At 42.4% G+C, this 26732-nt stretch overlaps 1 protein-coding gene and 1 long non-coding RNA gene across 4 annotated transcripts; one reads left to right on the plus strand and one right to left on the minus strand.

The window, feature by feature from the left end:
- Positions 1–56: 56 nt before the first annotated feature.
- On the minus strand, positions 57–19973 carry TMX4 (thioredoxin related transmembrane protein 4). Its single transcript, XM_063152823.1, has 8 exons — positions 19781–19973; positions 11770–11885; positions 8633–8678; positions 7905–8033; positions 7161–7206; positions 5647–5748; positions 3963–4026; positions 57–3532 (listed from the first exon to the last, which is right to left on the minus strand). Exons 1-8 carry the CDS (start codon positions 19963–19965, stop codon positions 3264–3266), a joined length of 957 nt encoding a protein of 318 aa, XP_063008893.1. The 5' UTR covers positions 19966–19973; the 3' UTR covers positions 57–3263.
- Positions 19974–20182: 209 nt separating this feature from the next.
- LOC134416825 (uncharacterized) lies at positions 20183–25230 on the plus strand. 3 transcript variants are annotated; one of them, XR_010027416.1, is made up of 4 exons: positions 20183–20561; positions 20677–20813; positions 20904–21007; positions 21721–25230. It is a non-coding gene; the product is annotated as an uncharacterized LOC134416825 (long non-coding RNA). The 3 variants fall into 3 exon arrangements; XR_010027418.1 differs by having other exon boundaries at positions 24614–25230; XR_010027417.1 differs by having other exon boundaries at positions 20186–20561; positions 20680–20813.
- Positions 25231–26732: the final 1502 nt, after the last annotated feature.

Genomic DNA, 26732 nt, shown 5'->3' on the forward strand with positions numbered 1-26732 from the left:
TAATGACACAGATGAGCCAACTCTGCACTGAGGAAATGAAAATGACTCCAAGCAGGTCATAAATACAAAATTTTATGTGGCATTTCAGTAAAAATACGCCTAAGTATAAATTTGCAACACTTTGATGTAACAGACAACCCTGTGTAACATTTGCAAGAAGAAAACCCACATAACACGTGCCACTCCCACAGGGGCAGTAGATACAGAGCATTCCAAGACACACACACAAGTTTCACACAAATCCCAAGGACAGGAGGTTTGGAATGCTGGATGGATTTCTAGCCTCTTGAAAAAGGAACCTGCCAGATTTTTTCCATGAGGTGCTGTTAAGCATTCCCATTCCAGTGGCATGCAGCCCTATTGATATTTAAATTGCCTCTTAACAATTTCAAATTAATTTTGACACAGCTCTAGTTCACAAGCCTTAAGGCCCTGTCCTTCATCAGAACATTTTGAACAGTGCCAGCAGCAGCTTCTCCAAGGCCCTTTTGTCTATACTGAGGTTGCAAGAACAATTTCCATTTCTTCATGATTAATCCTCACAGAACAGAGATAACAGTACACCCAGATTGCACAAAAGGTTGATCCTGACTTTTTGGAAACACACCAAGTTTAAAACTATTGTCATGGCCTCATTAGCACTACTCACATGATTCAATTAAAATGTGTTTTAGTGGAAAAATACCTGATCCTGGAAGGTATATTAACATAAGACTCCTACTGCACAGCCAATTGTTTTACTGTTAAACACAAATCTACCTTTACAGTGTTTGCTGCCTGCTGTTTCCCAGATAAACATTAGTCAAAGCTGACTATCTCCAGTATCACACTACAGTCATTTTCCTACAAATGTAAAGTTAAGTTGGAGAGATCCACGGTTGCACAGTGTCACCTTTTCTAAGCAAAGCCTTAGCCACAGTTCAGTGATCTTTAAGATACACCAATGCACAGCAAATAGGGTCAAACCCAGCCAGCACTAGTACTCCCCACTTTACTCATGAAAACACAGGAAGAACATCCATGCTATGTTCAAGAACCCTCAGAAGTCTGACCAACCTCATTTCTAGATTCACCAGACAGATCAAAGCTGCTGTCACTGCTGCCTGCTTACTTAACCCCTGCTCATCAGTGATCTTACAGCTCAGTCTGCCATGATGGAAAACACTTCCTATCTTTGCTTTAATAACCCAAACCCAACTGTGATGTGCCAGGACAGAGGAAACATGAGCAGAGAATTCAGACACACCACAAAGGGGCTTCTGATCTCTCCCACAGCATCTCTCAGACCACATGCCTTTGAGGACAAAGTGCCATCTGTGGGTTTGTTTGTGAAATCCAGAGGGAAACCCAACTCTTGAGAACACCTCTTTGTCTTCCAAGTGCACAGTTCTTCTCTTCACGCTGTAGTGGCCACAAAGTTTTCCTGGTTTCTGCAGACAGAAGTGTAGCTTTTGACAGGCTGCTGTGTGCCTCACCTACTGCTGGGTCAGCTTTACACCTCTCACTTACATGGGACAACAGCCAAACGCCACGAGCTCTTCTCAACGTAGTGCAATGTGTACATATCACCAAGTCTGTGTTTACACCTATGTAAAAGCACATTTACAGGTGGCCACTACATGGAAATCAAACTCCAGACTGGGAGTACTCCTTAAGAAAGTTCAAATTCAGGATATGCAGTATCATTTTCTTCTTTGAGCAGGTCTACCAGACAAATGCAGAGTTTCGACCATATAGTTTGAAAACATTTGGGACAGGACATAGATGGGAGAGTTGACCTTCTTGGCAATTATGTTCTTTGTAAGCATTAACAAACAACAACAACAAAACAGCTTTCAACACAAATTGCCCCTATTAATCTCAGTCTCAAAGGAAACAAGGATTTTGCATTAGCAGCTTCTAATAAGAGATGATCTCATCTCTGACTACTCTTCATTCTTGAAGAACAAGATGAAATTCATGCATGTTAGCAAGTTTTATGCAACATATATATATTTTTTAAAATAATATCAAGATTAGGACACATCTTACGCTCATGGTCATACATCAACAAAGCAGGAACATACAGAATCTCATGGAGGGTACTCCTCACTAAAAAAGACTTACACATTAACCCAAAGGAGTGATATGTTTATGCTGATATGTTTAATGACACAAGTCTAATCACACCTAATGCTGTCTACCTGACAAGCCAATTTCACTTTACACAGTTCAACACGTGCACATTTTTCTGATAGAAGCAGCAAAACCCAAAGCTCCTCATCCCTGTCCACCTGTGCCCCCTTTATTTCCCCAATGTGATGATCGCAAAAGTAGAACAGCGATCAAAGGTAAAACCCTAAGTGCCTCTTCAGATAGCATCACTAAAGCAGCCTGACCTCTGCCAAAAGCATTCCAAGCTGGAAATGGCAGGGCTGCTTTGCACATGACAAACTTGTACTGGCATGATAAACACAACTTAATGACTCCCAAGTGAGCATTTCCTGCTGCAATCTCCCGATGGGAATAAATTACCAAAAGAAAAAGTAGTTGCGCTTTGGCAAAATTTCTCCCAACCAAAATAATTTCCTTTAAAATTTCTAAAAGTTCCAACACATTTTAAACATTTAGCTGCCACTCTCTTTCTGCCTGAGGTTTTTAATTACTCCAACTCCTTGGGTCAAACAACTCAAGCTGCACAGCCTCTGGATCACCAAAAACTGACACATGTGGGGATGAGCTGCAGGATCAACTTCTGAAACAAATGCAAATAGAAAGGTGCTTCAGCTGAAAGTGATAAAAACAAGCCCATGGTACACAACATTTCTGATAGAAGACCAGTAAAGTGCCTCCTTTCACTAGTGAATTGTCTCTGTGCTTCTGTGGCAGTTGGGAACAATCAACACTCAGACAGAAAAGTCACAATCCTGCCAAGCTACCGTGGAGTTAAAAGTCCTGATCTTGCCCAGGTCAGTCCTTAGAGGGACACACACACAATGATCATTTCAGAGCTGGTGAACTGAGGCTGACACCCCCTTTTTCTCTGAGGACATGGAACAGATAAGACATTGATTCTGATTGTCATGGCTAAGGTCACACAACACACAGCAAATGTGCTTATCAAAGAAAGTAAGCAAGTACTAAGCTTAAAAAAAGAGGAGCCTGCTGGCAGAGCAGAGCTTTGCGTAAACACCAACGACAAATCAAGTGTAAGCTCCAGCTTCAGACCCGGAGGGGTCTGACACTTCTTTGGTCCAGGTGTACAAGAGACACCACAGGGGAAGCTATAGTTCCTTCTCAGCACCCTGACTCTTGCGCTGCCTCACTGTGCTTTCAGTCTCTGATTCAGCTACAGGCTGCTCACTCAAGTCTTCTGTCTCTTCTCCCCCTGATTCTTTTCCAAGTGCTAAATCCTCCTCTGACTCATCAGCACTGGAGTTTGCTGCATCTTCTCCATCTGAGAGGTCATTGACATCAGCGGCCTCATCGGCAGAGAGCCGCGCGGCCTCGTCGGGCTCCTCCAGCGCCGCGTTCTCCTTGCTGATGGCTTCCTCTAAAGAAAGCAGAGACTGCAGTTAGACTGACCCACAGCAAAGCCTTCCTGAGCTGCAGAGACACGCTCTGAAACACGGATGGACATTATTATAAGGGATCACAATTATTATTCCAGCTGGAATTGGAACCAGGTGATCCTTAAAGTCCCTTCTGACCTGAACCATTCTGTGACTGAACACTTTTTCTTATTTCTCAGTTATTTAATTAAATCTTCAGTAGATTTCTCTTCATTTCCATTACTTTTCCTTGCATGTCAGGCACAGATGGACTTGGATTTTATTCCACTGAGTTACAAACCAAAGACAAACCAGTTTTACTTGGCTCCTGGGTTATTGGTTCACAGCTAAGATCTGAACAGTGTGTTGCCCTTCCTCCTACAAATTTACACCTGAAACTACAGCTCCTCAGCCTCTCAGAAGAGTTCTTACCAGGTGTTCCAGCCAAGTGTTTTGACTTGGCTGGGCAGAGGCAGTCTGAAATCAAAACCAGGACCTGTGGAAAGGAAAAAGGCATTTATTAGCAATAATAAAAACAGCATTTATTAGCAATTGCAAAAGTCCCTGCACTCATTCCTTTTAGATAGATATGCACAATCAAATTCACAAAATTGTGTTATCTTGCTTAGAGATAAGAACTAAATAAAAACATGGAAAAAAGTGCATTCTCAATGTGTACTAACCAACATTCCCCTACCTTCTACTACCCATTTTCTGCCTCCTACTTGCCTAAATTTATTCAGTACTGACACTGCTCACAGCTGAAGAACAGCTCAGAACACAGTTTGAGAATTTTTACTTTCTGAAAATTTATGAAAAAATCTTGGTCAAGATCTCCTGTATTTTGGGATGTTAATCCATTCCTATCCCTGGCTCTCCAGTACAGGTGTGTGTTCCACCTTTTGTGCTCATTATTTGACCAGCCCAGTGCAGAACTCAAAATGCAAGGAAGACATTTGTGCCTCACTGTCACAGGCTAAGAATAGTGCACAGAAAAAGACAGAGCTGACATCATGTGAAAGAAATATATTTCAATCATTGAAAAGCTTTTTGGAAAGAGCTGAGGGATGAACTGCACATTTTTTCAGCTTTTTCAGTTGGGGTATTTTTAGTGAAGGAGTACAGAGAGTTTCTTTTAAAACATGATATTCACTTGCTCCTAGTTATACTAACTTGTTTTGCTCTCATCTGGTGAAAATCTACCATCTAGAAAAATGAAAGCTGTTGAAATTGAATAATCAAAAACATTTGCTTGTATACAAGAATTCTGCATGCACATTGAGTATAAAACATGGTTTTGCCTAAATTCAGATTTCAACTGCTTTGAAATCACTTCCCAGAACTACTGGGAAATACATTGACAAAATTTTTCTTTATTTCACTAATATTTGGGCTGAAGGTCAGAGATCCACATAAAACAAACAACTTTTACACATCCTGCAAGGAACAGTGACCTAGCAGCTGGCTGAACCAGTTACCAGCAGAACTGTGTGAACTGTCCTTGCAGCTGCAGAATGTGCTTGTGGAACAGGCAGCTAACCTGAAAAAACCTAAACCCCCCAGACCTCCAAAGCCTTAAAAAACATTTTCATCCTCTGATTTTGAGTAACAGCGTGGCAGAACCCTTACACTGCTGACCCAAGCAGCAGTCCTGACCAACTCTGACCACATTTTCCACTCAAGTAGAAAAGTCTTAGATACAAAAAGGCCAACACAGGAATCAGTCCTCTAGTGGATGGACTGAACAAATCTAAATTGAAGCATTTAATAAGAATTTGATAAGATTTCATAAGAAGGTGACCTGATTTGTATTGAGGGCTCTGTCCAAATGCTTCTTGACCAGGGACAGGCCTGGGGCACTGACTCTGGGGAGCCTTCTGCAGTGTTCCACCACCCTCTGCTTCTTCATGTCCATCTAAACCTCCCTGGCACAGCTTTAACCCACTCTCACACACTCTGGGTGTCACAGGGAAGAGATATTAGTACTCAGTAATATATTATTAAAGCAAGGTATATTTAAGTATATCTTATGAGCAAAGCTGGTTTTATTTTTTTCACAAGATAATGGAAAGCAAGAGTTCTAGTTAACTGAGGAAAAAAAGTAATGTTTTCTTACCAAACCTAAGAGCAGGCCAATCAGTAAGGTAGCTAGGATGAAGATGGCATAGGAAACCCAAACATGAACTCCAAGAGTGCCAGTGAGGTAGTTATGAATTTGCTGGAAATTAGAACAAGATAGTTAATAATTTCATACCTAAAACCACTTAGGATTTCTACAGCCAACACATGCATTGCTGTCTGATTAATAGCTTTCATTTAACAGTATCTATATTGAAGTCTTCCCCTTTTGACACCATTAAATCTTGGGGGTTTCTACTGATTTGTTCACATGAAAAGGCTTTTTAAGCAGAGGATGCACAATTGCTTCTCCCTGAGACACTCAGCATTACAGATGCCACACAACCTTCACTGAAGAAGGATGGATGGGGAGCTCTGCAGCAGAGTACCACAACATCCTTCATCCTTAGGTGGCATCTGTTCATTGACTAAAATCAAACCATTCTGCTCTTCCTTAAGATTTTTCAGCTCTTAATAGGAGCCATACACTCTAAGCATACACTAAACAAATTATTTCACTACTAAATTTAAATAACCCAAATACAGTATTAAGACTTCTTTCAAACTTTGATCTGTTCCTCAAACCTACAAATTTAACTGGCTGAGTCAAGCAGCACATGGAGTCAGTGAGCTGGTGGGAGGTCAATTATGACCTTAAATCTCCCTCAAAACAAACCACAAACAACATTTACAGCAGTTTAAACACAAAAATTCCAGAGCCTTCTTTTTAAATGTCAGAACATCTTCTGATATTTGTTAAGGCCTAAGCAAAGACAGCAGAGCAGGAGGAGTGAGGAAACATACACCTGAAATATTCAGAGTGGAACACAAAATAGAGGTTTCTTCCCAGGACAGTTAATCTTTCAGGAAGGAGACTATAGAGAAACAACACCATTTCAGAGCAACCATGGGAGAGAAACACCAGAAGGCTATAAAAAGTAAATATTATCCAGTGAGAGAATCAAAGATACACAACTCAGAGCTCTGCTTGATTCTATGTTAGTTTGATGCTCAGTAAAAGTGATACAAACTTGTTCCAACTCTCAACTATGTTTCCTGTCTGAAGCACATATTACAATAGTAACATTTTGCTGCAATCAAATACGGTGTCTCAATCTCATTAACTCAAAGGTCTTAAGAGGATGCTTCCTAACCAGAATCTGAAAATCCTCACTATTTGGATGCCATGGAAAAACTTTGATAGCTCCCAAATTAAAGCATCTTGAAATAATATAGTGTAAAATATGTTTTAATATTTTAAAGCACACAGTATAGCCAAGCATTTCTCCTTTACCTCTGATAATTACTCTATTATCCAAATACATCATGTTCCTATACAAGTGGTGTTGCCAGTTTGAACCCCAGACCCAGAAATTATTACTAAAAAACTCCCTGGCCCTGTGATGCAGCTCCCATAAAAAGAAAATAAAAATATTCAGTCATAATGACTTTTAAACATATGATTACTCTAAGCATAAAAAGGAGCATGGAAAACACCACACAGTTACTTACCCTGATCCATCCTGAGAAGTGAAACAGCCCTGCCATGCCATGCATCCTGAAAACAAGGAAATGAAAGGACAGTTTCACAGCAGCCCTGCAGCTCCTCTCCCCATCCCTAAATATCCCTACAGCTCCTCTTCCTTCTCACATGGAAAATACAGACTCTCTGGATCTCTGATGTGAATTTATACATAATGGCTTCAGCCAGAAGGAACTGCAGGCCACTCACGTCTTTGGTTCATCCTTTGTGCCATGCAAGCTTTCTACAATATTTCTAAGCAAATCCCTCTTTCTACAAAGAAGTTCTTATGCATCCTGTAAGCACCACACTCTTTGCTACTCCAAAGGGAGACAAAAGTCTCTCTTGTAGAGAAATAAACAAGAAACCCCTAAAGCTAAAGTAGCAGTAGCCAGAAGTCATGAAGCTACTGCTTTATGTAAATTAAACACACACTTGATTCCAGGACTCAGCAGATATTAGAAATGCCACTTTACATAATGATCAGTGCCTGTATTTTTTCTTTTAATCTCTTTTCAAATATGACATAAACAAGCCCCAGCAGACACAAACAAAAGCAAATGCAGAAAATAAGCTGCCTGTATAGGTGAGAAGCTGGGTATCAGCCTGTCAATACTGATGGCTTCTGCAAGCCCAAGGAATAAAGGCCTTTTGTCTTTAAACTGTCAATACAGGACCCTCAGTGAATACAGAGATATAAAACATTGTTCTTGTTAACAAAAACCAAGTGTTACATTATAGAAGATGGAGACTTCCATCCTGCCACAGGCTCCACAGCTTCCCATTTCCTCTCCAGGATGTAGCCTTGGAGATCCTCCAGGGTGCGGGAGCCACGGTATCTGCGGAACACTCCGTCGTTGGCGCTGCAAAACAAACCCATCAGCACACACAGCTCCAAATCCGGGGGAAAATCCCACCCAAAACCCCACAGACATCACAGATCTCATTGGCTCAGAGTGAGAGTTTGGGAACTGCAATCCAGCACAGAAAATCTCAGGTTTTAAACAGCAGAGGGTTCTGCCATTTATAAAGCTGCTATTTTTCTTAAATGTTCACTGGCACTAGAGCAAATACACAAAGCACGTGAGGTTAACAACAAGACCATTTCTAAATACAAGTCAGAATTAAAAGTGCACATATATAGGTATTTGTTTGCGTATCTGCACAACTCATAATATTCTGACTTAATGAAGGGTTCAATACTTTAAGGATGGCATCACCTTATTGGAGATGAGATACAGCAAATGTCTTCTGTGCTCCATTTTTAACAGTATGGATAACAGGGAAACTTAGTAAAGTCATTTAAACTAAAGAAAAGCCTCACATAAGGATTCCATCATGCAATCAAAGCTACAATAACCTGAGCTGAAATTGAAAGTCACTATTCCTTCATTTCCCCTACTTTGCAGTTATATATTAAATCAAATGACAACAGCTGCAGTTTCCAGTATGACACACTTACTGGTAAATTGTAGGAAGTGTTGTGACAAAGAAACGACCACTCAAGCCTAGAAAGGAAAAAAAACACAAACAGTTCAGTAACATTGAAATTTCTCAGCATTCTGACTTACCTATAAATAGCAACATGTCTGTATTTCAGAGCAGGCTGCACAGCTTTCACCATTGTTTTGTAAATACAGGTTAAGAGTTTGTCCTCACATTTGCTACGAACAGTAACAGATACTGAATATTGGTTATAAATGAAGGAAGAATGTTTAGCTTGAAGGATGTTTGTTTACTGAGAGGTATTTTTTCTCATCAGTGGATTTGTCTCCTCAGTATTTGCACACAGTTGAAGTTTTGCAGCAGCCCAGCATTAGATGCACTCAGAGTCCATCAGGGAGGGCTGAATTCCAGTAGGCAGCAATGCAATTCATCTCAAGTACCAGTATAAAGAGTATGGTTATTTAACTTTGCCTTTTAGAAAAGTCTGTGAAAAATCCTCTGGGAAATGAAGGCCTTATGCAGCCTTCAATAAAGCAAACAGCTCTAGGCAACAGAATCAGCCACAGAAAAATATTGTAGCAAGAGGGTTTCTGCCTTTAGAGACAAAGATGAGCCATACTGAAATAAAGCAGGTATTTTTAAAAGTTTCACTGGTAATGTTTTCCTCAGTGTGAATTACTCAGTGGAATAGGCAAAAAAAGGGTTTTTTGTTGTTTGGTATTTTGTTTGAAGACATGTAAAGCAAATGATCTTCAAAGACCCAGAAAGGAAAGCTTCTTTACCTCATCTTTCAAGCTCTCTGCCTGTATTGCTACAAGAGGCAAGGTGATGAAAAACTTTCTGGAACAGCTAAAAGTTGTGCCAGCACAGGGAGAGATAAAGCAAACAAACCCACAAGTGTAGCAGCACAATTAATAAAGCAGACAGCACAGCTGCACAAGGAAAAGTGGGTGGAGAGTCACAAAGAACATAATTAGCTTAACAACAGAGAAAGTCATGGGAACACTGACAGGCTTTTTCAAGTTCTTACAAATGCCACTCAGGCAAAGGAAATAAAACAGCTCAAACCTCTCACCTGTGGCCTATCCTGGAGTGAACACCTCAGAAGCATATCTGAAATCTATAAGTTATGAAATGCATCTAACCATCTCCAATATTTTTGTTGGAGGTTTGCTGGTTATCTAAGGCACCTCCCTAGATTGGCAAAACCAGATGTGAGTCAGCTACAAAATTTAAGAACACATTAAATCGTTTTGGTGCCTGTTGAATACAATCTTGAATTGTTACAGTACAGCATCTGCAAATGAGAAAGTGACATCCACTATGAAATCAGCAGTTAATCAAAAATTTAAAAACCCTTTTATCTGAGGTATTTCAGAGATATGCACACCTCCAAAAATGTACAAAGAATAGAGCTGTCATCCAACTACTTTCAACCAACAACTACTCAAAGAAGACACAGAAGATCCAAGAAGTCTTGTTGTAATTGACAGGTAAATGTGATCAGGAGCTTTAAAAAGGCACCACAAATATGCAGAATTTAAGGGTCCAGAAGCATCTGCACTATGTGCTTGTTCCACCCTGAATGTTCCAATGCAGAAGATGAGGCAAGAGGAAGCACTTTAAGGCTGGAACATCGAAGCCATTAAGACTCTGCTGGATTCATTCTTCAGGCATCTCCTGCAATTAAGCCCCATGAATGGCCACTTTCTCCTTTGCTTTGGGAAGTGCAATTTTATGTAACTCTGCACTCATCTCGTGGTTTTCCCCTAATTTAACACATTTTGACTACTTTCAATTCAATGAAGGGGTTACATAACTGAGACTAATTAAAGTACCATTGTGCAATCAAGAAAGGAGACAGAGCACTTAAACACAACTGAAAGGCTGATGCAAAGCCCACAGTAAAAATACCTCAGTAACTTTGGAGAGCTCCATAGAAACTCGTATCTTCCAAATTACATCAGTACCAAAGGTCAAACATGTAATAAATGGTTGTTTTCCAGTTTGAGCATTCCTTACTTCTAGAAGTGCTTGCAGCTCCCAGGGCTGAGCTGGATGTTGGAGGTGAATTACATGAGCTTTGGTACAAATTCATCATTTAGGTCAGTCCTTGGACTCAGGAAAAAACCACGCTTAGGGGTCAGGACTCTCAGCAACATTAGAAATCCAAGTATTAGGTTACATCTATTTAAACAAGGCAATATTAAAACTCATCTGTTTCTAACACTATATAATGATTAGTATAGGCAGCTTTTTGATACCAGATTTTTTCTCTACTTGTGAACTTTTAACAAGACATGAACCTACACAGGGTCTAGAAACACTGGCATTTTCTTGTCAATTTAGATTGCTGATTCTGATACAACAGTTTTGACACAGTAAATCTGTTCAGCATTTATTCAACTAATAAACACATTTTCCACACACTTTATAAAGCAAAAACAAAGAAGAATCGGTGAAGTCTGGCTTTTTGTTTCTAATAACATCTCATCTACTAGTCTTTTGATACTGCTGATAAAATCCTTTATCCCCTTAAAGCCCAAGCAAGCATGAAGCATTCTCAGGAGATGCAGAGGTTTATACAATATTAATATTGCTTGTACAAAGACACACTCAAAACTTGGAAGGGAGTCATCAAAGGAAGAAATTAGATTGCACTCATGCTTCTGTGAACAGTTAGGGAAATGTTTTTATAAACATATTTGCATATGTGCATCACCAACAGGGAACAGCTGTAATAATAACATCTGTAATATAAAGCACTGCTACAATTAAAGCATCAATAAGCATGCAATATGCTGGAAACAGTTAGCAACTTCAAAGCAGGATTGCTCTACCACACCCTGAAATTCTCCTAATGGGAAGCTACAGAGCTGGAATCTTCTGCAGACAGGTTGGAGGAACGGGACAGGCAACAGCTTCCAGTGCAGAAGATTAAAATAGAGAATAAGCCTCTTGTAAGTCAGTATTAAGCCAAATCACCCCCCAATTCTTTAATCCTTCAAACAGTTTATCAACTTTGGCTCAGAAATACAAACTGTATGGAGAAACAAAGTGTGGAGAAGATGATTTTGACTTGGAAGCCTAAACAACAGCAAATGGTGGTTGTGCTGGATAATTCAGTTACTGAAGCAGTGTTTGCTGCAGTACCTGGCTCCTGAGTGACATCCACCTTGCCCACGGCGATGCCGAGCCGCTCGCTCTCCTTGGCAAAGCTCTCCCAGGTGGGCTCCAGCTGCCGACACGCCGGGCACCACGGGGCGTAACTGGGGGGAAGGCAGGAAATGTTTTATATTCTTCCATTACACACATGCTCATTGATCTATCATACAATGTACAAACACATCAATCACAAAGGGAACGTCTACAGTTTTTCTTAATCAAGTCCACTGAGTAAGACAATCAAAGTTTTTTTATCAATCCCTATGTTCCTCCCCATGTTATCAGAACAAAACAAATCACAGATTTGAGAAATTCACATCCAAACTCCTCACCACTTGTGATTTATTCTATTTACATAGGAAATAAAATACATTTTCATGGCAGCTATCTGAATTATTGAAGCCAGGCTGTCCTTTGAAGCAGCATCCTTCATCACAGCATTTTGTATTGATTTCTCACACCTCAGAACTTCCTGAAATTGCATTTGCCTTAGCCCACTACTCATACATCACAATATGCCCTTTCTGAGAGCAGCCATGAGACTTAAAAAGAGCACACATCAAATTCCTGCTGCTCATAGTTATTGTCTTGTTTTACCCAGGATTCATTTCAGAAAAATAAGAGTGCTCTTTTCAAGAGTGCATTTTCTACACTCTCAATCAGAAGAATTAAACCAATTTTGCACCTATTGCTAATACCAATCTGGAAACAGAGCAGCTAATATAAAGCATAACATCAGATAAAATTGATTATAAAAAACCCTTTTTCCACCTTGCTGTATTTTATCCTAACTTGGTGGGCAAAGTCTGCAGGGAACCAGGACTAGGAGGTACAGACTGAGCTGGGGCCATTGCCCATGCACAGACTCAGCCTTTTACCAATGAGAAGAGACCTTCATGGGCTTTAATCTGATTTACTAGGGCAGGGATGGAGGTTTCTGGCAGCAAAAGCAGTGAGTGTGGGGATACTCTCCTGGTCACAGGGCTCCTCAGATGCCACCACGCTCCCCATCCATTGCAAAGCACAGAACCACATTCCCTTCTGGGCAGAGTCCAAGATCCTGAGCACAAAACCATCCCTGGGAGCCTTCCCAAGGCTCTCCACTCCTTTGCTATCTCTGCCACCCCTGCTGTGTGACCTGGGGACTGGCAATTCCTGTTCTCTGGCTCTCAGGAATGCTTACTTCCCCACTGGCTGCAGACAGAGGTATCCCTGAAACCCCCAGATGGTTCATATGAATAAAGCTTCATGTAAAACAGGTCATTTCTCACAGAAGAGGTGGAATCAGATGTACTCTGAGTGCCTTCTGGTAGTTTTTGAACTCCTGTATTTAAAAAAGGGAATCTTGCCACTTGGCAGTTGAAAGGACACAAATTAAAAATGCTTGTTTTATATTACTGTACTAGAAATTTATGAGTCTAACTGTGAAAGCCTATATCTTGTCTTTTTAAGTCAACGTCACTCTGTGTGAAAGCATCTGCAAAAAGGACATAAATCTTGTCCTGCCAAGACACAGCCCCTCAGTATCTCTCCAAAGGATGCTGGAAACAAGTCTCACACACAGTGATGTTCTCCATTGTGCTGCTGGCCCAGAGAAAGCTTTTAATAACAGTCTGGCAGGTACTGTACTTTACAAACAGGATTATTTCATTATACAGGCTTGACTAATAGATAAGAACCTGCAAACATCCATCAGATAATGCAGCTGCTGTTGAGCTAAAATAAAAGAGAAGCTTCACTGTTTTCTAAATCCAGCTTCTCTAGATGTCTCAGATTCACACCATGAGATTTTCAAAACAAATACATCCTTTCACCTGTTTAATCTGATTTTGGAATAGAAATTTTGACCCCATCAATATTTATATTTACATTTGACATGCATGAGCATTTCTCCTGAATGAAGTGGAATATTCAATATACAACTAACACTTATATGATTGAAAGTATTTCCTTTAGCTCAAAGCAGCATGAAAATCTACCCATGTCATAGTTCAGCAGTGACGGGATGTAACAGTGCATTTCACAAAAAGCTGTGGTTGTTAGCTGTCTAATTTTGAGTATCAATATTGGACATGGGATGGCAATAGTTCCATATAATGCTGCAAGATCCAGCCACTCCAGCTGAACACTGGCACAGAAAATCAGGATTAAAATATTTGCTTTATGTTCCTGAAATTACCCATCCAACTCTTGCCAGCCAGGAAGCAGCCTGTCCCCACACACTCAAGAGACAACTTGTAACAGACATCAGATTTCTGCCAGAGTTACCACTGCTGTTCACCTCCACACCCTCATCTTCCTCAAGCTTTCATGTCTGCATTTTTAGTGCAGCATCAAGGAATTCATGCCTGCCCCCTGGATATAACAAATAAATTACTTTACCAAAACTTTAGTGTGTCTCTTTCAGTCTTAAAACACTGAAAGAGTCAGTGTAAGGGGAGGTAAGTTACAGAACAGTAAAATAACTCACACTTTGGACATCTTATCAAAAGTTCCAAAAAACTTTCTGCACCCTGAAGCACTGAGGGAAGTACTTGATTTCAACAGGGTTTTTAGAACTGTGGCAGATCGGTATTTCCAAAGAAATTAAGGTACAACTGCCATTCTTAAATTCATATTTAAAACAGTATTATCTGTAGGAGCAGGGAAACAGACCCTTGTGTCTGCTGTGGAAGCAGTCTTTGTTACTTTTCAAGGCACAAAATGCAAGAGCAGCTCCCTGGCAAAAGCAGAAGTACCCAAATTTCTTCTGCCAAACACCAGGCAGGGCAGGAAACAATGAGCACTTTGTCACCACCACCAAATTTCAGGCTGTCACTCCCAATCCCCCTCCCTATCAACCTGCAGGGCACAGGGTGCAGTGCAAAAGCTGTAACAAGAAAACAGGCTGCTCCAAGTCAACAATCAAAATCTTCTGGAATTTAAATTGAGACTTGGGTACTCTGTTAAGGAAAGGAAGCTTTCAGTAGCCTGTTTCACATTAAAAGGCAATTTGCTGATCTCCATCACAGCTAGAAGTTACACACTGCCAAACTACTCACTGCAAGCAGGTACTGCACATTCCCCAACACACACCTCATTCCTGATGCTTCCAGAGCTCTTCCACAGCAGTTTTACAGCTGAAATCCTCTCACACACGGCCAGCCCTCCATAAAAAAGGCACACATCTATCACTGCAACAACAACTAAAATCACTATTTCCAAGCATGCAGGTGTTTTCTCCTGCTCCTACTCCACTACAATATCTAAAGCTTTTGCAGAGGGCATATAAAAAGCAATTGAAAAGCAAAGTTCGAAGCTCTCAGACTCAGGCTTTGCTTTTGACTACTATTTATCTCTGATCTAAAGCACAAAGGAACAACCTTTGGCTTTCAAATACCAGCAGCTTCACTGAGGCAGCACAACAAACCCCAGCCAAGTGAAAACCAGTTTGAGCAAAGGTGCCACTCTGCCTATCACCCCCAGTGGATCAGTAAACACACAGACTTTGTTAAGCCGTACTGATGTTTTCCAGCTCTGAGCCTCTTCTCTCGCTGCTCGCACCTGCCTGGCCACTGAATTCACCATTCCACCCTTTTCAAGTACATTTAACTGACTTTATCTGCATTCTCACACTATTACCAACAATAACAGATGCAACCTTGAGTACCAATCCATACTTTGATTCGCAATTTCACCAAGCTGCACGAATCCAGGAAAAAGGAAAAACAGCTCATGGATACAGCATGAGAGGATTTGCTGAATAGCAAACTTCCTTAAACCAAGCTGCTTGATGGAGTTCATATTGGGAATGCTATTAAAATAAGAGCAAAAATGTGGGGACAGTACCCAATGGAATAGTAAAAGCAGCAGCAGAATTAAATTCTTATTTTTATTGTTTTAAATAGTTTTGCTTTATTGCTACAGATCTCACAAGCATAGAAAATGAAAACAAGAAAAAAAAACAATTCTAAACACAGCTAGGTCTTGGGGCAGGATGGGCAGCTCTGTAATGCCAACAAAAGCAAAGCTCCAGATCAACTGTGAGTTTTTAATGACTTTCCAAGTGAGCAGGTGGCAGGCAAAGATACAGAAGTTGGTCCCTGTCATTTACCCCTGTGGATCTGTATCACCACAACACAAGCCCTGGAAGCTGTCAAGGAGCTTCCTACCAAGTGCCAAACCCCTCCAAACCAGACAAGGCTTTTTTTTTTTAAAGAAGAAATTATTTCTAAAATAGAAAGCAAATCAATCAATGAAAATTTATGCGAATTATTCTAGAGTGTCAGAAGATTAAGTTCCATCATTCTACTTAATTTTACATCCCCTTCTGCACCTGTTTTGTTTCTGCTACAAAGTATATTTCAGCATCACATTATTGCAGTTTTTGTACAGCCAATGCCCTGCACAACACTCAGCTGTGTGTTATTTAATAAAATGTTTGGTCACTTCCTCTGGAGTCAGCCAGCAGAGCTGCAGAGGCTTCAAAACCAAAACAGTGTTGATAACTTGATTTTCATTCCCCCTGCTTTTTGGCTTTTTTGGGTTTTGGGTTGCTGGGGATTTTTACAAACACGACAAAGAAAAGCCTGGACACTAACATGAAGTAAGAGACTAGACACCCTTAAGTGACAGAAAATTCTCAACCTTGTTGAATTCCTAACTGACAGCAATTGTTAAATATTTAGCACATCCTTTGGGATTTTACATACACAAAGTACTTCCAGGCAACCGATTAAACCATCCACATACCAAAACATGCAATTTCATTTTTAGCGCACTCCCTCGAAGCTACAGACTAAAGGTGCTGGTGGAGGCTCAACCCTTGCAAGCAGCTGGCCACAGAGACAGCAGGGCAACGTTCCATGGTAAGTGACAATGAAAAAATAAAAGTATTCTTACACTGTAAGAATAATAACCCTTAGAAACATGACTATTAACTGGTCTCCTGACTGTCACCTGGCTAGAACTGAAATGGACAATGAAGACATTGTTTTTCAGGTGCACACTGCAATGAGTCTGTGCTGAAACAAAGGGGAACCAAAACATTTAATACCCGAAGTGGGAACAAGCACATGAAGTACTGCAGATGCACCAAGAGCATAAACAGTTACTTTTGTAACCAGAGGCACAAAAACAACGAGTTCATTGATAGGTTGGGCTTTTTGTTTGCTTGTTTTAATTTGCCTCAAAAAGAAGAGGATGTTAAATTAAGATAAATCAAGTTTGGAAATGCAAAATGCACTTTTAAGTAAGCAGACCAGAAATTAGTTTTCTGTGTTCCAGACAGACAATATTAAAGACAAAAAGAAAACTCAGCATATTAATGAATCATTATCTCACAGCTACAGAAAGAGGGAAACTTTTAAACACAGCTCATTGCAGCACCTCACTCACAGCACTCCAGCCCAGACCTGTGTGCTGTGATAGCAACAGCATCCAAAAGCTGGTGCAATGTCTGCAGATACAGAACCTTCTCCAAAACATTTTTATCAATAAAATGCAGCAGCACTTCCAGGGCCTGCAGTTTTTCCAGCTATGAATAACGAAATAGTTACAAAAAGCCAGTCGAGTACACACACCTCAGCTAGGGGGAGTGAAGGAAGAAAAATCCCATTTCTGCTACAGATGCCACACACAAGTAATTTCAAACTTAAGTTTCTCTATTTATGCACCTGAGAACAACAAAAAAGTGGAATTACACAGTGATTTTCCACTTTCCCAAATAGAAAAACTGACATTAAACAGCAGCTGTACCTGTTCCTACCACAGCAGGAGGCTTCCAAAGAGCAGCAGATGAAAATATTTTTTTCCCTGAAGATGCAATAGTAACATTTGCATTTAAAAGTAGAAAACACCAGCAATGAACCACAGGAAATAGCGGGGAGACCCGGGGATCTTTCACACATCAAACACCGAATAACATTAATTAGAGGCTGATTTAAGCAGCGCAGCAACGTGTACCATGCCCAGCTAACACTAAAGCTCTGCCACCATTGTGGTCAGCAACCTCTCACTCCAAACCAAAAACCAACTTTTCAATTGCAGTAAAGGCTTCCAAAGGACTCTAATTGTTTGTTACCCCAACCACTTCCGATTTCAGGCAGTTCCTCTCTCTTTTCTTCTGAGGGACGTACCACTAGTTATTTAAATATTTTCGTTTAGAAATAAAAACTTTGAGTGACCATAAATAACCTTCCTCCTGGAAACTCACGAACCTGTGTATGAATCAGTAACAATCGCTTCCACGTTGGACTAAGTGAAAAAAACTCCAATTTAAAACAAATTTGTTTTTCCCTCCAGCTTTCAGATCCCAATAAATGAAGAGATACACAAAACCCATTCTAAATGCTCAACCACAACAGCTGGCACGCCCGGGTCGCTATCAGGTGTTTCAGGATCGTTACCACCTATTCACGTGGTATTCCTGATTAACCTATTCACCACCTATTCCTGATTAACACCAGGGTGGAGTAGGATCCTGAGCACTAAAGCCTAGGTGATAGTCCATCCTGCTAAGAAGAGACAGGAGACAAAACAAATTCAAGGGCAAGCCAAAACTTTAAGTAGCTAGTTAAGTATTTAGGAGTTAGCACGAGTTCAGATGTTCAAACTGCTTTAAACTCCAGCACTTGCACAGAGTAGCACACATGCCACAATAAAATCCTATTTTATAGCTGCACGGCCCACAGGTACCACGTGGCTGTACTGCCTACTTAAACTACTTTTTTACTCACTGCTGTCTTAAAAAGAAACCCTCAAGCTCCATTCCCCCCTTCTAAATACAAGCAGGTGAGCAAGGCTCTACCAAAAATAAAGTCACATGCATTTCAAACAGTGTCATGTTCCAAGCAAAGTCACCGCTCCAGTGCAGTCAGAATTAATGAAATGTGATGCATCTCCCTTGAATGAGAGCCCCGAGCTCAAGACAAGGCTGGGATATTATGTAACCCTGCTCTAGAAGCCCACTCCTGCTACATGTTCCCTATGGAATCCAGCCCTCCTGAAGCTCACACAGAACCCAGCGCCAGTCCCTGGTGGGAGCAGGGCAAGGGGCAGTGCTGGACACTGATCCCAGAGTGACCCTTTAACCTTGGGTACTGAGACAGGAACCTGAGGGACAGCTGCTTCACAGGATCAGGAATGGCTGGGGCTGGAAGGGGATCTCGAATCATGGAATGGTTGGGGATGGAAGGGGACTTTAAATCATGGAATGGTTGGGGTTGGAAGGGGACTTTGGCACCCATCCAGTGCCAAGCCCGTGCCATGGGCAGGGACACCTTTCTCTACTCCAAGCCCCATTCAACCCGGCCTCGAACACTTGCAGAGATCCAGGGGCATCCACAACCTGTGCCAGGCCTCACCATCCCCATAGTAAAGAATTTCTTCCCCAAAACCCAATTTAACTCAACTATCTATGATAGTCTGAATGTGCTCCCCCCTGGTCTGTCATGGCACACTCTTATAAACAGTCCTTCGCCATCTTCCCTGTAAATTCCCTTCAGGTTCTAGAAGGCACCAGTCAGGTTACCCAAGCCTTCTCTTTTCCAGGGTGAACAACCCCAATTGTCTCAACCTTTCCTCAAAGGAGAGATGCTCCATTCCCCTGATCAACTGGGTGGCCTGCTCGGGACTCGCTCTCACACCTCCATGTCCTTCATTCCATATTCCTCATGCCCCCCTGTCTAGAGTGACCCGTTTAACCTTGGGGACTGTGCCCACACAGCCGGGAATCGGCGGGTTCTACCCGGCCATCCCCGCAGACCGGGCTGTGCCCACCGACTGAGGGCGGGCACCGGGCACCGCCCGCTGCTCCCTCTGGCCGTGCCCGGGCAGCCCCTGCCGGCGTGGGGAAGCTGCACGGCCCCTCCGCAGGGCGGGAAGGCCGGCCCGGCCCCCTTGCCCCCACAGCGGGGCTGCAGGCACCGGCCATGCCCGCAGGGAACTCCTCGCAGGGAACCCCCCTCGCCCCCCCGGCCACGCTGCCTCCGAGGCGGGCGGGAAAGCGGCCGCTACTCACAACTCCAACATCCACTGGCCCTGCAACACCAGGCTCCAGTTGGAGCCGCACAGCACTCGCACGCTGCTCCGCGGCTCGCCGGGGCTGTAGAAGGACGAAGAAAAGGCGGCGGCGGGACCCAGCAGCGCCACGAGTAGCAGAGCGCGGAGCAGCCGCCGCCCCTGGCGCCAGCGGCCCGGCGCCATCTTGGGCCCGTCCGCCCGCCCTCAGGAAGTCGGGGCAGGAGCGGCCCCGCGGGGGCGGTGCCTGCGCGGCAGGGGCGGCTCCTCCGGCCCGGCCCGCCCCTCACGGCCGGGCACAGGCCCGTGCCCGGCCCTCACGGCCGGAGCGGCCGAGCGCCGGCTCCGGGCGGTCCCCGTGTCTGTCCCTCGCAGCTGGGCACCGGCCCCAAGCGGTCCCTGTGCCCACCCGTTACAGCCAGAGCGGCCGGACACCGGCTCCGGGCGGTCCCCAGCTTAGAGTGCTGCTCCAGCGGGCCTCTGGGCACCTGCTGCGGCCGCAGCTCGCAGTGTTCTCGGCCAGGTTTCCGGAGCTCTGTCCCCGGCGCCGTGCGGTGGGAGCTGGTTGAACAGCGGTGATGGCTCCAGCGGCTGCTGTGAGGCACCGGCTGCGGGATCGCCCTAAAGCGAGTGTTCTGTGTTCTGAGGGGCTGTCACCCTTTTTTCTCCTTTTCTGCTGCTAATAAGAACCCCAGTGCAGTTTGGGATTCTGTCCAAGCCCCTACCAAGGCAGGGTCACCCAGAGCAGGTGACACAGGAGCACCTCCTGTTGTCATTACAGTGTAAGTGCTTTATTGTCATTTCATTGCAAGGGCTCCATATTGCTAGAGTTTCATACCTCCTTGATGTTTTTTGTAGGCAGCTCCTCTAAGCACTGCCTCTTCCTTATCCTCACAGCAGTTACCTGACTCCAGTTCCCTCAACCACCCAACCCAGTCTTTTATAACACTCCTCTATTGGCTACAGCTGTGGCCTGTTAACATCAGGCCTGCTCCTAATCCTTCACAATTGGCTCAGCTGCAACTCTTTAGGGGGTAAGATTACTTTCTATACTATCCTTATTGACTTAGATTACTTTCTATACTATCTTTATTTACTTATGTTCTATCCCCCTACACCTCCAGGTGAGTTTGGAATCTCTTCAGACAGGAATGCTCCATGGCCTCCCTAGGCTGCCTTTCCGGTGTTTTGTCAACCTGAACGTAAAGAATTTCTTCCTCATGTTGAGGTAAAACTCCTTGATGCATTCTTCACCCCATCCCAGACACATAACGCTGTGTTTTCCTTGACTGCAATGAGATTCCTGTCAGCCCCATCCTTCTGGCTTGTTCAGGTCCCTCTGAACAGCAGCCCTGCCCTTGAGTGGGATGATTGTACTCTTAAGTAATAGAAATAAAGAAAATAGACTTCTTTAGTTAGCCTGGTAAATTGACCAGGAAAAAAAATAGAAGGGATCACCGTACAGGTCTAGGCTGCCTTCTTGTCTGTTGTGAAAATCTTTGTTTGGCTGGAGATTATCTTGGCATAGAAGTAACTTGTGCTGAACAATTTAATAACAGTTACTGCAACACAGTGCTGATAAGTCCTGTTGGTAAAACACTCACACTTTATTTCCCTCAGCAGAGGAAATAGTAGCATTTATCACCTGTGAATTTTGTTGCACTTTACCAGTTTATTTTATGAGGCTCCTTTACATCACTCCCGTATTTCCTCACAGGATTCTGGGTCTGATCAAACCTTTCCTTAAAGCCCAAGTGCTGGTCTGGCCTTTATTGTCACTGAAGCAGACTCAGGTTAATATTTGGTGACAGAAGCAGAAGATGGCCCTAGCACCACTCTCACTATGCAGAAATGGAACCATGACAGAATGTTTTTCTCTTTTGTTATTTATCAGGAGTAATGAGGCCTCTCCCAATGACTCAGTGCCTCTCTCCTCACCAGGTATTCCAACAGTACCTGCCCTGACCAAAGTAGAGTGTTGCTGACAGCTTCCCAGCACTGCAGAGATCCCTCCATTTTCTGAGCCATCTTGCCACTGCAGTTAATGCCAGCTGAGGATTAAATAAGTAAAAGCCTATCAGAACACGGTTCTTGTAATATTTTCAATATAGTGCACAAACTCAGAGTCTCTATATTACAGTTCTTCTAATCCTTTCATGGTTTGTAAAAGAAAAGAAAAAGAAAACAACCTTTTTCTAATTTATCATTGCCCCTCCTAAATGGATAGTGTAAAATTGGATGGTTTAGCAATGTTTAGACCTGGGATATGTAGTGAAAAGAAAAAAAAATACAGCAGTAGTATTCATTTGAGAAGACACACACTTGGCTGATGTTCCTTTGTGAGAAGGTAATAAAGAAATTACTTTTACTTTTTTTCCCCCTTTTTTACTGCTAATAAGAACTTGGGAAACTTGAGGGAAACGTTCTCATCTTTCTATAGATTCTCTAGGGAAAGAAGGAAAAGCAATTGGCCAAAGCAGAGAGAGGGTTGAACCAAATTAGGAGAATTTAAGTGACAAAGAACTGGTGGTGCAGAAGGGAAGGCTGAGGAATGTTTTATTTAGTGGTGGTACAGGGTGGTGAACAATTATAGCTGTGTCATTAAAGAACATGCAAATGAAGGGGCTGAGAAGGAACAACATGTAAAATGATGGCTCCAAATAAATGGGAGTGTTCCTGTGAATTCCAAAGAACAAGAAAGAAAAGCTTACTTTGTAACAAATTTATCAGTAATTTCTAGCCACATTGAGCTCAGAGGAGGTTTGCATTTCAGCCAAACGCTGATCAGGAAGGAGGCACAGTTGGTTTCATTTCTGAGAGAGAACAGAGTGTTCCTAAGTCAGGGGAGATGTCATGGAGCTGCTAATCCCTGAGAAGTAGGTCAGGCTGGCCAGGATGGAGATGGCACACCTCATTGAGCCTGATTAGAAACATCCATTAAATGGATGAAAAGAGAAAGCAAGGAGGGCCAGTCAGAGAAAACAAGGGTCTAGGCCAGACCTTCCCTTGCTTCTGTGGTGATTTCAGTTATTCTGTTCCTTCCACAATTTACCCTCCCTTAGCTTCAGTGGGCTTCTGTTAACCTGCCCTGCTCCAGCCCTTACAGTGTGTGCGTGCTGCTCTGTGGGCTCTGCACACGGGGAGCCACAGATTTCCAGCTTCCAAACCCCCACTGCTGCTGCAGGACAAGAACAGCTGCAGGAATCCAGCTGTCACTTTAGGTTTCCACAGCTGGTGATTGCAGTGTAGCCATGACCCCAGGTGAGTTTTGGACAGAATTTGATGTAAATAAAAAAAAAAAAAAAAAAAAATTCTAGTCTGCGTTTGTTTGTTTTAACCTTGATGATAAAATGGAAAGTTCAAGTACAGTGTGGAAAGAACAAGTGAAGCTACATGGAGGGAAAGATGCCAACCTTTCTCTTGCTCTGTGACACTCAGCTCACAAATATTTCTGTGCTGGAATGATAATTTATCTGTGTGACCAGCCCTTGCTCTGCACAGAGGACACCACCTAAATACATTGTTTCCTAGACCTCCACATCAGTAATTTCACTGTTTCTCTTGAGCCGTGTGAGCAAGACAGGACTTTGTGTTTTACCACTATTTTCCATATAGGGAAGCTGAGCTAGGTGGCTTTTAAAAGGTCCCTTCCTACTCAGACTTCTGTGTCTTTGTGTTCACTGAACTAAAATTTGCCTCCCCTGATAGTGTGGTTTTCTAGTGGAAAAAGAAGGGAGTTTAAAATTTTAGAGGTATTAGGTGGCACAGAGGATGAAGTTGGAAAAGTCTTTCCCAACTTTCCTTAACTTGGTTTCTATTTGGTTTATTTTCTACTTTATTGAATGTTGTCCTATTGTTAGTTTGTGTGGGTGTCTTGTGGTAAGGAAAGGTATTCCAGCATTCTTGATATGTTTTCTCTCTCTGTGTGCCATGATGGATTCATGACACTGCCTAGAGCAGAATAAATTACTGCAACAGTCATTTTCCTAAAATACACCTGATATCACCAGCTATGTGATTTTTTCCAGTTTTCTGGATTTCCAGAACTGCTCTCCTAAACTTTTGGAATTTGTTCTTGATGGGTTGGTTGTGAAACTAGAAAACAAGAGGTTATCATCACACAGACAATAGCAATGTTGATATTTCCAATTTTAATTTGTACATGTGTCTAACAACACAAATAGCAGTTGCAATATACTTTTCACTATGTGAATGCTAAAAGAGTTTTATAACTTAAATAATGTAGTAGAGAATAAATAAGATGTGGCCAAAATACGTATTCAATGCATTTTCTACCATGGATTTATTAACAATAAATCTTGTTATGTTTAAAGAGAATGGTGTGGTTTAGAACAGATAAATCAATAAATACACAACACTGAAACTGTTGGGAAGTCACCAGGGCCCTGCCTTTGATATCCAATACAAATGAACAAAAGCTTTTAGACAAAACTTTGACTTTTGACAAGGAATGTTGAAAGCTGTGCTCCAAAAATCAGACCAAAGAATTCATTGGAATATTAAAATAATATACATGAAGAGTATATCTTCATATATGTTCATTTCTTGTTCATTTTCATCAAGTTGATGTGAATCTAATGACTGCTCACCAGAAGGTAGGTACGCAATGAGAGAAAGAAATCATATTTACAGGGTACTCTCCCCAGAATTCATCCAGTTGAACATCTCTGACTAACTTTGAGTTTTGCTGGTCTCCAGAAATGTGAAGAACTAGTCCTGCCAAGATTTGGAGACAAGTTATCAAGAGTATTCAACATTGAAAAATATACCTTATTATCAAAAAATATCACTCACTTTTATGCTTCTTACACAGGTAAGCTGATGTGCACCAACAGTTCTTCCCCACTGTCCTGAGTGGCTCCTCTTGATCTTGAAATCTGTGAAAAGTGCATGTTATATGGGTCTGTGCAGATATTCACCATATGTGTTTTGATGTATTGATTAGCAGTGCTGTATTAACATGTAATAATATGATAAATGAAGTCTTGTAGTTAAAAGGTAACTTTTGTAGCTAAAATAAGAGCTATGTTACTGGGATTTTTTTAAGAAAGGAATGAGGCACTCGCAGCAGATAGCAGCCCCAGGACACCTGAATCTTTCAGAGAAAAGGAATTTATTGCCCTCTTAGCAGAAGAAACGAACTTCTTCCCACCTCCAAGGTGCTGTCAGGATTAGAAGGAAGAAGTTGATGATGACCAGACAGAATCCTGTATTTGAATGGAATTTATGCATCATGTATGAATTGTATGAATATGCAACAGTCTATTGTTTTGAACGGTTAATCCTTTGTTCATGTGGGTCCTTTTTCGGGCTCCTGCTGCCCAGAAAAAGGTATTCAGACATCCATAACTCTTTGTCTCTATTGTCTCATATTGTCCTAATTCAATTTGTCCAAATTGTTATTACTCTAATTGTATTACTATTTTTATAACCATTTTATTACTATTAAACTTTTAAAATTTTCAAAACGAGCGATTGGCATTTTTCACATAGTATCAAATAACTTGGAATATTCTGCTTTTTCACCTTGCCTGCATGTCCAGAGGGGGAGTTTGTCATCCATAGTCTGAAACAGAGAACAGCAGTGGTCGGTGTACAGCCAGAGGTCCCCAGGGCGCAGGGATAACACCAGGGCACACCTTGTCCTGGGAGCAGAAACAGGAGCAAGGAGCAGCCTGCTTGCTGCCTCTGGAAAGGTGATGCCCATCAGGGCAGCTGGCACACACAGAACAAGCGTAGACCTGCAGGGCAGCTTGTTCTCCTGCAGGGCCTCCCTGCTGGCATCTCCCGAGGGGAGGGAGGAAGGCACTGCCAAGCCTTATGTAACCCCAGCCCTGCAAAAAGGAGCATTGTTGGGCTCCCTCTCCCCGCACAGCCCCAGCGTGCAGGCACGCCTCCACAGCCTTCTCTGCACAAGGCAGGAGACCTCCCACAAGATCATCTCCCACCTCTGCTGTGCATCTGCTCATCTTCTGCCTGTCAAGCCTTAGCAGGATTTAAAAGATCTTACAAGAGATAGAGAGCAAGCTTTCAAGTTTGAGTGCATCAGATCTGGACGTGAATTTTTATTGCTTTGATTTTTCTTAACTTTTTTTTCCAAAGTGGAAAAGAGAGACAACTGCTGTGTAAGGAATTGTTGCTTGCAATATATTTTTCTCAGCAATAAAAAGACTTCAAGACAGCAGTACAATTCTCTTTTTAGGCTTGACACCTCCAAAGCCTGATGTATGTGGCTGAGTTAGATGGAAAGGTAGTATTAGGTTTTTATTAGGTTATAATGCATGCTCAAGCTGGCTAGGCTGATCAGGCAGCAAATCTAGCGCCAACAGCTGTGGCCAAATTCTGCTCCTGGACCTGTGACTGGTTGTGGTTTTCCTCGGCTTTTCTGTCAGTTGTGAGAAGGGCATGCATGTACCAGGACAGGATTTACAGTACAACATGTCACTGACAGAGTGGTTATGATTGTGCTCCCAGATTAAACCAGGAATCATTCTATTAAAGAAAGAAGTGTTATTCTTCCTTACACAATACAGGAACCCAAAATTCAGGCCTTAATCACACAACTAAGGCTTGTTAGATAAGTCATGGGTGTTATTTAGACAGGGCTTTTGCCATCTGTGACTTCTTGTTCCAACAATGACCTTTTTTCAGCTCCCGTCTGGCTGCCACACATTGTGCTAAAGAAGTGAATCGAGCTGTGTTAGTCAGGCAGACCTGGAAACTCCAGCTGCCCTCAGCAGGGACTGCACAGGAATTGTGTATCCAAAAGCTGCCCTGGGTCCTGTGACCACAGTAAGTGCTGTTTCCATTCCAGGCAGTGCCACAGCCCCACTCCAGGAATGCCAGGCTCATTTTTAGCCTGCTGTGACTGCTGCAGGAGCTCAGCAGTGAAGCCAAGGCTCGGATGGAAACCCAGGCCAAGCCCACAGATG

Source organism: Melospiza melodia, chromosome 3 (genome assembly GCF_035770615.1).
Source record: "Melospiza melodia melodia isolate bMelMel2 chromosome 3, bMelMel2.pri, whole genome shotgun sequence".
NCBI classification, from domain to species: Eukaryota; Metazoa; Chordata; class Aves; order Passeriformes; family Passerellidae; genus Melospiza; species Melospiza melodia.

Bases quoted from the DNA above. Each gene is read 5' to 3' on its own strand.
- TMX4 (XM_063152823.1), bottom strand. From the start codon at position 19,965: ATGGCGCCGGGCCGCTGGCGCCAGGGGCGGCGGCTGCTCCGCGCTCTG. The intron at 11,886-19,780 runs GTGAGTAGCGGC...CCTTCCCCCCAG, and splicing joins GGCCAGTGGATGTTGGAGTT to TTACGCCCCGTGGTGCCCGG. The intron at 4,027-5,646 runs GTAAGAAAACAT...TCCTTTCCACAG, and splicing joins TTGGCCTGCTCTTAGGTTTG to GTCCTGGTTTTGATTTCAGA.